This window comes from Neolamprologus multifasciatus, chromosome 18, assembly GCF_963576455.1.
Source record: "Neolamprologus multifasciatus chromosome 18, fNeoMul1.2, whole genome shotgun sequence".
NCBI classification, from domain to species: Eukaryota; Metazoa; Chordata; class Actinopteri; order Cichliformes; family Cichlidae; genus Neolamprologus; species Neolamprologus multifasciatus.
The window spans coordinates 15,949,711-15,961,137 of NC_140456.1; the positions used below are offsets into that span (position 1 = coordinate 15,949,711).

General features: G+C 38.0%; 2 protein-coding genes across 2 annotated transcripts in view; one reads left to right on the top strand and one right to left on the bottom strand.

Moving 5' to 3' along the window:
• The window catches only part of crhr2 (corticotropin releasing hormone receptor 2), a 39,844-nt gene extending 37,843 nt beyond the window's left edge, over positions 1-2,001 (top strand). Inside the window, exon 12 of the mRNA XM_085141877.1 lies at positions 1,350-2,001. Coding sequence (XP_084998003.1) covers positions 1,350-1,490 — 141 coding nt within the window. The 3' untranslated portion in view covers positions 1,491-2,001. The remainder of the gene's footprint in view (positions 1-1,349) is intronic.
• Positions 2,002-7,174: 5,173 nt separating this feature from the next.
• On the bottom strand, positions 7,175-10,366 carry myl13 (myosin, light chain 13). Its single transcript, XM_085141884.1, has 5 exons — positions 10,187-10,366; positions 8,603-8,630; positions 8,035-8,184; positions 7,683-7,856; positions 7,175-7,591 (listed from the first exon to the last, which is right to left on the bottom strand). Exons 1-5 carry the CDS (start codon positions 10,292-10,294, stop codon positions 7,485-7,487), a joined length of 567 nt encoding a protein of 188 aa, XP_084998010.1. The 5' UTR covers positions 10,295-10,366; the 3' UTR covers positions 7,175-7,484.
• Between the last annotated feature and the right edge of the window lie 1,061 nt (positions 10,367-11,427).

The following is an 11,427-nucleotide window of genomic DNA, read 5'->3' on the forward strand; positions in this document are numbered from 1 at the left end:
GAGGCAAAAGGACAACAGACGGGGAGTATAACGATTATGTCACGTAATCGAGAGGAAACAGAAATTAAATCAGTAAAATAATAGGGTTTAATTTATACATAAAGACACATTGTGGGAACAGAGCCCTTTAAATTATTGGCAAAAAAGTTATATTTTTTTAATATAACATTTTTACCTGAATATTATTTTTCATTAGTTAGTTAATTAGTTAATGTGTTTACGGTCTCATAGTCTACGTTAAAGTCACACATTTACAGCCATGAGAAAATCAGAGTTTTAACAGGACTCATTATAATCTCGTTAAAAACTTAGCACACCCTTACTGCTTCCACAGGAATGAAGTGGGTATTGTAAGTAGCAGCCAGGTGCTGCTAATCAAATGCACTCGATCAGCTGCTCATCAACAAGTGTGACAACCTCTATGGTGACAGAAACAGCAAAAAAACCAAGAACCACATCGCAGACTCTACAGGATTGAGTTAGCATGTTAAGTGTTAAAGTTCATGAGAGTATAATTAGAAGAAAAACGAGCAAGCATGGTTTGTTTAAAAGGGTTGTCATGAGAAAGCATCTCCAAAATCACATGGCAGGAAGGCTTAGGTTTGCAAAGTTGCAACTGAACAAACCACAGAACGTCTGGAACAATGTCCTTTGGACATGTGAGGCCAAAGTAGGGATGTTTCGCCATAAAGCACAGTATGTGTGGAGGAACCCAAACACAGCAAATCAGCACAAACACCTGAGACCAACTGTCAGCACCGTGTTGATGATTTCGGCTGTTTTTTGCTGTTACAGGACCTGGGTACCTTGCAGTCACTGAGTCGACCACAAACTCCTCTGTATACCAAAGTACTCTTTCAAATGTGAAGCCATTTGTCCAATAGCTAAATCAGCAGCAAATCTAGAACAGAATCTGGAAAAGAAAAGAGTCAAAGTGTTATAATGCCAAAGTCAAGACCTAAACCTGACTGAAATGATGGAGCAGGACCTTAAGAGGGCTGTGCATAAACAAATGCCTACAAACCTCAATGAACTGAAGTGTTGTAAAGAAGTGTGAGTCCTTCCAGAGACTGGAAGTCATACAGAAAACAATACTTCAAGTTAAGGAGTGCTAAAGGTGCTTTCTACAAGCTGAACTAAATAATGGAGTTTCACAGGACTGCACAGAATCTTCTAAAACAATTATTTATTCACATGGCTCTATCTTTACATTAAACAATAAAAAATGACTTCCCAAAATGTTGTATAATATCTTAAAATTTGAATTTGAAGTTTATTGTAATATTCTTTTATTCTCTATATATCTTGTTATTAGGATTGTTAACACACCGGTATCCTCATCGTTGTAGGTTCGCTCAGCAGTAAGAAAACGGTGGCACCGCTGGCAGGACAACCACGCTCTTCGAGTTCGAGTGGCACGAGCCATGTCTATCCCGACCTCTCCAACCAGGATCAGCTTCCACAGCATCAAACAGACCACAGCTGTGTGACCACAGAAACACGCAATCTCCATACTGATTCCTCCAGCAAGGTCGCTGTTTGTCCGGTATGACTAAGGAGTCATGCGATTTATTTTGCCTGGTGACAAAAGTTCATTTTAACTGCACAAAAATGACATGAAGCTCTCGTTATAAGGTACCGTTTGTGACGTGGATGGGCTGGGTTTTTCGAAACAACGAAATGGTTCAATCGTCACATTACAGCAGGTTTGACCCTATAATTTTAGTGTTGTTAGTGGTTATGAGTACTTGAAATTTGACTGACCTTGACGCATTCATATGTTGCCAAAACTGCCATGTATCTATTATGATAAAAATGCTAAGCTGCTCTTTGAATTACCTGCTCTTTATCAGCAGCTTAATTTGACAGAAAGAAGCTTTTTGGGGAGGAAGAAAACAGAAAACAGCACAGAGTAAAAATAATAATAATAAAAAATGAGTCACAACACTCTGGAGTGAAAACAATTTAACGTAGAGTCATCAACTGCTTTTTTTTTTTTTTTTTTTTTTAACTAAAACACAATCTCAACACATGATGTTTTGGTTAATGTGAGATGTGGCTATTTTATACAAACAAACCATTTTAAGAAGCTTTTATAATGTGTCTTTTTTAAAATCATTTTTCTTCTTTCTTTTTTTACATCTTTCTTACTGTTGTAAACATTGGTAAATACTTTTTTCACTCTCTTTGTTCTGAGGATTTGATTTTACAACTATTTTTATTTCCTTTTGTTAGACTTGGTCTTATTTTTTTGTTGCTTTTTTTTACTGTGCAAGGAAGGTGTCGACATAAAGAGCAATTTAACGTGTTATGTGTTTGAACTCCCCGAGAGCGATAAATGAGCGTTCCCAACTTAGAGTTCTCTTGCAGACGAGGAAAGGTATGATTATATATACATTATTTTATGGAGCCAAGTGATTCTCATTTATGTAATCTGTTAAGTGCTGCGCATGGATTTGTCATGCAGGTGGAAGCAGATTAAATTCTTTTGGCTTTATGAAATCCTTGTGGCTTCCTTATAATCAGTGTCACATACTAAGCTTCTGGGTCAAAGGAAGAGGAGCTTGACAATATGAGGACCGATCGGTTTCCTAAACCCTTCCTCTGGTGAGATCAACCTTCTGCTTGCCTGTAACCCTGGCTCTTACACCTCCTAAGGCTGCTCACCCAATAGTAATTTAAACAGCTATGTATGGACAGATAATAATAAGGGAGGGAATGTTTGTTATGAAAAGGTTTATCGATCAATTACAGCAAGCTTACATTTTGATGCACATATTCCCTACTGTGTTGATAGATTAGCTACACATCTGTTAAATAAAAACTGTCTGACATTTGATGGGTGGCAAAATCAGCACCACTCATTTCTGTTTGATGTCTGTTTTGTGTGGATTTAACACTAACGCTTAATACTGTGATTGAGCTCTAGAGGGGTCATTAAGAAGATTTCGTAAGCTTCGGACAGAAAGTGGATGACCTTCCCATGTTTTATTTATTTATTAAGTTTATGTATTTATTTCAGATTATATTTGAATTGATATCGGGTTTTGTATTTAAAAGTGTCACATAAAACATCCAGAATTTATTTCACCCATGTGAAGATGGTGTACATAACACAAAATATTTAATCACATCTTGATGTAAAAAAAAAGAAAGAAGTATTTTGTAAACTTTTGCTACATTACAACATCTGTTTCTGTTGATCTTAGTTCATTTTTGCTGTTGCTGCTTGATGACGCTTGATGTTAGCTGGTAAATACTGATCACCTCTCATTATTTACCCATTAATATATAACTCTGATCAAGGGCGTCATAATTTAGCCATGACATTGCGCACCCTCCCAAGACTTCAGTATGTTACATACATACAAAGTGTACCACATTACATTACAACTGTGACGTATTTTCATAAAGAAACTTTTTTTAAACAAATGTGAATAAAATATAAATAAAACTATATTTTATTTGAACTCACCAAAGAGAGAAACCATGTTTACTGACATACTGACTTTTTAACTGCCTATGTATTTCTATTATTTCCACTGGACTTTGTCGACCAAATCTTGTTTATTTTGTACATTGTTTATTGTACATGATGTGTATTCAGTGCTGTTTGGTGTCAGATATAATTTTATAAAAAAAAAATCAAACTCTTTGTTGAACAACCCAGGTTGCCTTATGAACAAAAGAAAAAAAAAGTTTTGTGAAAATGAAGCCGTTGTCTCTGTAAATCATGTATCTTTGTGTTACTTGGACTGTATGTGTGAAAAAATGATTTTGATTAAAATTGTACTTTAAATTATATAACACACTATATATTTTGGAGGGGGGCATTTCAGTGCATTAGGTCCATACAGTTTGAAAATCTTACTAAAGCCACAGATTGCACTAATAGAATCTGTTCAGCTGATTCATGTGCCGTGTATCTCCCTCACCTCCAGGCACTTTATAAAATAAATACAGCAGTTTTATAATGATCCAATCTCATATTTATTCTTCTGATAGACTGAATGACTGCTACTTCACTGGCATTTGCTGATCTGAAATTGTAGTTTTTACTCACAGAATGGAAGACACACTCAGAGAGCACTTGCTAGACACTGTTTCATACACTTCAGGCTTGAGTGGAGTGAAATGGAGCAGAAACTACAGCCTATCCCCAGAACCCTCAGGATTCGAGTTATACTTCCCCAAACAACAAACATACTCTGATGTAGCCCAATCAAGCCTTATTGTGACAGTTAATGTTTCTAATGGTTTCCAGCATTGCAAAAGATAGACAATGCTATCAGATTCTTCAGTATCATGGCAGACGTGTGCAGCACATCTGCACAGCATCATGGATTATTTGCCCTGAACTCCCATGTGTCTGCATTAAACTGCATTCCACATTGCATCAACTGAAAATAAATAACCAGCGTGACAACAAAAGGCTGCCACTAAGCCTCAAATTTCAAAATAAACCCATATGTAATGTAATATTTATATCTTAAGCTCAGATACACTAATAAATGACCTCGCTTAATGAAGTATCTCCCATCACTTAATTATTGCTGCTTTAAGCCAAAACTCTCATGCAAAGGTCACCCTGCTGATTTTATACATAAAGGTAAGTTAATAGCAATTCCCACAGGCAGCATCCTTCAGCCTGGCTGTAAAGAAACTTTATTAAGTTTGAGTTTTCAACTTCAGACTTCAAGATTACAAATTTCTAAAAGAAGGTATGCATCACATGTGCACGTAGAGGGTGGAGTAAACCTTAAAAACACATTTACCAGACTGGTGGGGCTAAGAAAACGATGTTTTTGGTGGTATTTGCCTTCAAGGTTTTCTAGCAGAGAAATTCTCGACATTGTAGCGAGAGGATATATTTTAATCCAATCCCTAATATTATTCTAAGCCTTACCAAGTAGTTTTGTTGCTTAAAAATAACCAACAGCACCTGGAAACTGAAAACATTACAAAAGAAATTAAAGCTTTCTGTCAATAAGCCTTGAAGGGAAACTACTCCCACTGGGAGTTGCTCACATCTTCACCACTGGCAAAACAGTTCTTACTGGTTGACTTGAATGAGTCAGAACTACTGTGCCAGCACATTAATGTCTTCAGCCACACCGGATTTATAGCTCTGCTTTAATGTTACCTCATGATGATGGGCCTAATCAGCATTGAGTCAACTCAGTTAGCAAGAGGTTTCATGTAAATGATGCTCTCTGGCTTTTAAACTCTTGATCTTAAAAACGAATTTGACACAACAGAATAAGCGTCTCTTTCTTTTTTTTCTTTTCTGGAGACGCACCATGCTTACAATTACACAGGTAACAGGCAATTCAAAGTAAACCAGGACTTTTTAAACATGAATACTTGATTTTTCCTTAAGGGTAAGCCTTAAGGGTGAATGGCATTAAAATATATAAACTGTTTTCTTCCAGGAGTTTTGTTATTATACGGAATTGATGTGGAAATTATTCCAATATGATGCTGCCAGTTTACTGAATTACTCAAACCATACAGTCAATATGTCCCAGCAACTATAAACTGGTGCCAGCCTAGCCGTCTGGTGGAAAATTGGCTGTGAACGCATAATAGGTGAATATACTATATAGCCTGAAGCGGCTGGATGAGGAGAGCAGACTGAAAAAGATTATGCGGCATGATGAAGGTCAGCAGAGCAGCGAAAAAGAAGTGCTTGAAAAGCTATTTAAGGTGAAGGATAATGCCATCGAGGAACGGTGAACTTGTTTCGAAATGAGTTAATCCCAAAATGGGATAGTCTTTACTGTAATGTCAAGATACAAGCGAAAAATCAAAGAAATTTCTTTTTTATATTCAGATTTCAGACTTATGTTGAAATATGTTGTTTGTTTTTCAGCAATATCAGGAAAAAAATGTAGGCGTTGCATGTTTGTATTTTCTAGCTTCAGGCCTCAGGTAACAAACGAATGTAGTAAGTGGGTCCTTTTCAACTCATTCACAACTAGACATTATTTATACCCCACAGGTATAAATAATGTCTAAGATTGTGATTCATTTAATTGAATGGTGCAGGCATAAAGCAACGGCGCTGAATATTTTACTCTTATTATTGCATAGGTCCATAGAGCACCTGTTCAACCTAATCTACAACATGACAATGACGATATTGTTCAGAAATCTGAGCGCTTTTGTTCCTCTTGGGGAAATAAAAGGAAGATCCTTGTACAGGGTTGATGTCGTTAAGCTTGTATGAACTTTACCACCAAAATAGTATTTAAGCAGTACTACATAACAATGCTCACAAACAGCTCAGTTATGGTAAATTGGCTCATTATGGGTCTTACTAGAGGCGTGGGTTTACACGCTGATTAACGTGCATTATGAAACTAACCCTGCCATTGGATAAAATGCCAACCACAATTTAAATGACTTTCAATAATGTGGGACTAGCAGGATGGATAGGCTGTGGCACCTTAATGTCCCTCATTTGTATATTTGTAGCAGGGCTGGAGGTGAAGAATGGCATGTTGTTTTTCATTCGTCAGTGTTTACAGAATCCCCACATTTACCGCATGTGAGACATTTTTTGAGCAACAGCTCCCTCTGTTGGCTGATTAGGGAAAGTACTATTCTTTCAAAATTTCCTGTGATTGACACTGTAGTAAGTGCTACTGCCCTATATTAGGTTTAATACAGACTTTAAATGTCAGTATTTATTTCTTTACTCTAAAGATGCTTTTCTCTTGGGGAATGACTTTGACAAAATAAAATACATTTTGAGAAACGTAATTTAGGTATAACATTTTTAGAAGAAGTAATTGAATCAAATATATGCTCATTTACAGCAAACTACAGAGATTTTATATAGTTTCCTCTTTTAATTGTTGTCCTGTTGCTATCTTGAGAATAACAAACAGGACACTCTATTGATTTGTCTGTTAGTGTAGCTTCTTTTATTCATGAGGGGTCACCACAGTGGATGGTTCCACATTTTTTAATCAGCATTTTTTTTCTCAAACCAGTGAGCTTTTAGATTTGGCTGATGTGCTAACTACTACACCATGGAGTCACTGATTTGCTTCTTAATGCACTATATTATATATTATGACTCAATCTGAAGCAAAATGAACTGCCTTATGTGAAAGGCGCAGACAATAACACACATTTCTGCGTTTGTTTTTGAAAAATTGAGTACTGCCACAATGAGTGTTTTTATTTACCATGCTCAACAAAATAAACAGGGGCAATGTGCAGTTTGCGCACAGTATTAACATCAGGGGCCTTAGAAGAAAAAAAATAAAACAGTGAAATATTGATGAGTTATGCTGTAGATCAATCCAAGATGCATGGAAATGAAAAATATACAAGATGAGATGTACAGAAATCTTTTGCGGTCAAGAATTCACAATGAAGGAGAGACAAACTCATTACTCACTCATATTGATTTCATTATGTACTGCGATGTAGCACCAGAATGACAATGAGGCTGAAAGAAACATCGGCCCCTCTTAAGATGCCATAATGTATTTAACAAAAGCTTCATAATTTATGCACCCATTAGCATCCTCTTGGTTTTGCATTAGCTGCTCCACCTCGTCCTCCCTCATCTTCTCACCTATGATCCCCAAAGAAGAACGCAGGAAAGTCAGTTCAGCACATTTTCTTATGATGACAGCTTCATGAATTAAAGCTGTTAATTAACTCACCCAGTGTTGCCAAAACGTGTCTGAGTTCTGCACCCATGACCGTGCCGTTCCCCTCCTTGTCAAACACCCGGAGGCCCTCTACAAAGTCCTCAAATGTTCCACGGTCCTTGGCTTTGCAGATGTGTTGGTGGATGGGTAGAAACTGGTCAAAGTCCAGCATCTTGGTATTCATATCTGCAGAAAATAATGAAAGTGTAACAAATAAAGCACAAAAAAAACAGAAAGAAAGACAGAATTCCTTTGTACTGGTGAACTTTATTTAGTCTGATATTATACAGATTCTTGAACTACATCCAGCTCCAACTCTTAACAACAGCAATGACTCAGTTTGCACACTTGTCTCATTACTAACCTTCAGCTTTGGGCTTTCCAAGCACGTACATTATCTCTGTATTTGTGGGATTCTGGCCCAAAGCTCTTATTAGGTCACCACACTGGGCATAAGTGATTTTCATCTCACTGGTTGGGGTCCTGTCAAACAGCTGGAAAGCATCTTTGAAGTCTGTGAATGAAAAGAAAGCGCATTATTCCTTTTGATTTCTCATCTTGTTATTGTAATCTAAGAGAACATGCAAAATCTTTGAGAAAAGGCATCACATGCTCTCTGTTTGTGTAACGATCAACAGCATAATTGCACGCCTCACATAAAAGAGCCCACCGCTAATGAAAGAGTCAAACCCTCAGATGTTCCTCTCTACCTAGACTGACATGCATCTTAAAGCCTTTTCAAAGCGACTGACACAGATGGATGTTTATTTTAATATAATAGCGTATGCTGGCTCTAGTGTATCACCAGCTGCTGCCGAACATTTCTCACACACTTATGGGTGGCATGATCACACAAACAATTTATTCACTCTATAAATAACTCACAATCCATGCAACCCAGAAGACAACTGTAACAGCCGCCTCAGCCTTACCCTCAAGTTGTTCAGGAGTAAATTCCAGCTGCAAAAAGACATAGAAAGCAAAGCGACTGAGGGATGCTGATCATTTGGGACATAGTACCGCAAACACAGTGAATTCATTTAAGACGGTGACCTTGATGACTCTCCTACAGCAAGCCATTTTAGCAGGTCGAGTTACAGCCATCATCTGTTCTGATCAAAGTGCATTGTTTACTTGTGACCTTAAGGCTAAAACCCCCTTCTTACTAGATGTATACTGTCTACCAGTGTCAGCGTCATTTGAGTTTATTTTTAGACGTAACCTGGAATCTTTGGTGCTGTCAGCTCCACGGGGAAGTAACAAGGTCATAATGTCATGTGCACATGCACACGAGCAGCATTATTAGATATAAAGAGTGTAAAGTACATAAAATCTGTTAAACACCATTTAGAGTTAGAAAACCTGAGATCCAGCGATTTAAAATATATGCTTCTAATTATTCTTCTATTTGTTCAGCAGAACAAGCAGAACAAAACCTTGAAGGGAAACCCATCTGTTTCACCTCGTTTTTTAATTTTTTAATTTTTGTGTTTGTGTGAGAGAGAGAGGGCAGGGCGGTCTTTATCCTTCAAGCTCGGGTCCTCTACCAGAGACCTGGGTGCTTGAGGGTCCTGCACAGTATCTTTGCTTTTCCTGGGAAACTGCACACGTTTGACACTCAGGTGGTAGAATATATAGTAGAAAGAGAACTGAATGTTAAACCAGCTGTGCAGCTCGTTTCTACAATCAGCTTTGTGCTCCATTAAAATCTGTTATTTTAAATCTAAAAATAGCTTTGGCCTCAGTAACCACAACAACTTTTGAAGTTTTGCACTTCAAGCATATTTTGAACTGTCAGGGCACGCCCTCGGTTTCTGTCTCATGTCAGGCTACATCTACAGACCCCTAGACCCTTTGTGAGGTTTTGTAAAAATATTATCCAAAAACGTATCTAAGCATGTTTAAAGATGGATGAAGATGGCTATAATTATCTGTATTTTTCTTCCTCCCAGTTTTTCCACCCCTATTTCCCCACAGAGGAATGGTGAGGGTGGTCTGCTATTTGCAGACATAATGAAGATCATATTTTGTGGATTTAACCACGGTCCATTGTAACATGGCAGCTTGCTCAACCAAGAAAACATTTATCCATTGAGAAAGGGCCAAGTCAGCAGAAGACAATGTTTCCATGATGTCTGACGTATCAAGTAGTTTGCTTCTGAACCTCGCCCTGACAGTGAGTTATGTGCTTTTTTCCCCTTAACTGTCAAACATGCGCGCAGTTTATGAAAAATTCTGTAAAGCTATGAAGGTTAGAAAAAATATTACAAGAATCACCATAACGCCTTGAAAAATCTTTACCCTCCTGTTTGTCTTGCTCTGCCAAGTAAATGTCACATGGGGTCTCTGATGCACTTTAAACACAGGCATAGGTAACAGCACTGGACTCTTGAAATGAAGTCTCCTTATCTGTCTAATATGATTGAATAAAAAAAGGGGTTAAATTCACCAACTACCTCTATCTGAAGCCGATCCACAATCTGTGTGTACAATAATAATATCTGTTGATGTTTTACCGTCACTGATGTTGGGTCAAACTCCGGGGTCTTGGGGCGCTCAGGCTCTGGGGGTTTGGGGGCAGCTGGTGCGGCAGGTTTTGGCTCTTCTTTCTTCTTAGGGGCCATTGCAAGAGACAAAGGGGAGGACTGACACACAGCAGAGTGATCCTGGACACTGCGGTCAGAGATGGGTGATTAGAGGCCCTTTATCCACTGTCCACAGGTGTCACCTCCACCCCCATGCCAAACCACAGTGCCAACAATAGGGGAGGACTATAAAAGGATATGCCTTTGTGCTTCTATTTAAGACAAAGGTTGTTGTGTGTGTAACATCATCAAGACAGGAGTGATGGAAAATTACATTAGCTGAGATCCCCGGGCCTGGATCCTTCTGTTAATCAAGCTATGCGAGACCTCATGTTACCTAACCATCTTTGACTATTGACCTTGTTCGGTGAAGTGTAGCGTTTATTAGTGAGGAGAGGAAGACGAAAATGATGATATCTGAACAAGAGGGGAAGTTGCTTAAATTTCAGTGCCACAATGCTCTGTGATGAACAGCAATTATCCTAGATTATTATTCAAAATGACAACCAATGAGACGGCATCATCCACTGTGCACACTGTGTGCCAGGACAAGCCTTTATGATGACCATTTATCTAGTGCAATCAGAGGGATTTTCAGGCCATTAAAATTAAATCCGTCTGAAAATAGGATTCCCCGAGTGTTGTGTCTGTGTGATCTTAGTCTTGCGAGGGTGATTATATGTGTACAAACCACTCGCAAAGTTGAATACAACAAACAAAGAAGTGGATAAAGTAATCTGTGATAACACTGGGTGCTGCTTTGTGTAGCCGGCATTCACACTTGAATGCAGACACAGAGTGGTAGCTGTCTGATGTTTTTGGTTTTATTAACATGTTTATGAACTCAGAATCATATATGCAAGAATAACTCACACAAACATGCAATTAATTTGCTAATTAACACAACAGAAGTCATGTTATATTCAAAATTACTGAAGTCAACGATCTTCCTCATTCTGCTCAGTTTGAACTTCATCAGGTCATCTTGATTATGTCTATATGCTTAAAAGTACTGAGTCCCAGCAATATGACTGACTGGTTAATTGAACTGATGTAGCTAACAAAGAGACCAGTGAGCGTATAAAAATATTGTAAAAAGCAAGCCGTCCATTCACAGATCCAGCGGAGACTTAATTATTCATGCTCATAAAGAGCATGTTCATGGATGCATT

Coding starts and splice junctions, on each gene's coding strand:
- myl13 (XM_085141884.1), bottom strand. CDS start 10,294: ATGGCCCCTAAGAAGAAAGAAGAGCCAAAACCTGCCGCACCAGCTGCC. Junction 8,631..10,186: donor TTGACCCAACATCAGTGACG/GTAAAACATCAA, acceptor GTCTTTTTGCAG/CTGGAATTTACTCCTGAACA. Junction 7,592..7,682: donor ACACGTTTTGGCAACACTGG/GTGAGTTAATTA, acceptor TGGGGATCATAG/GTGAGAAGATGAGGGAGGAC.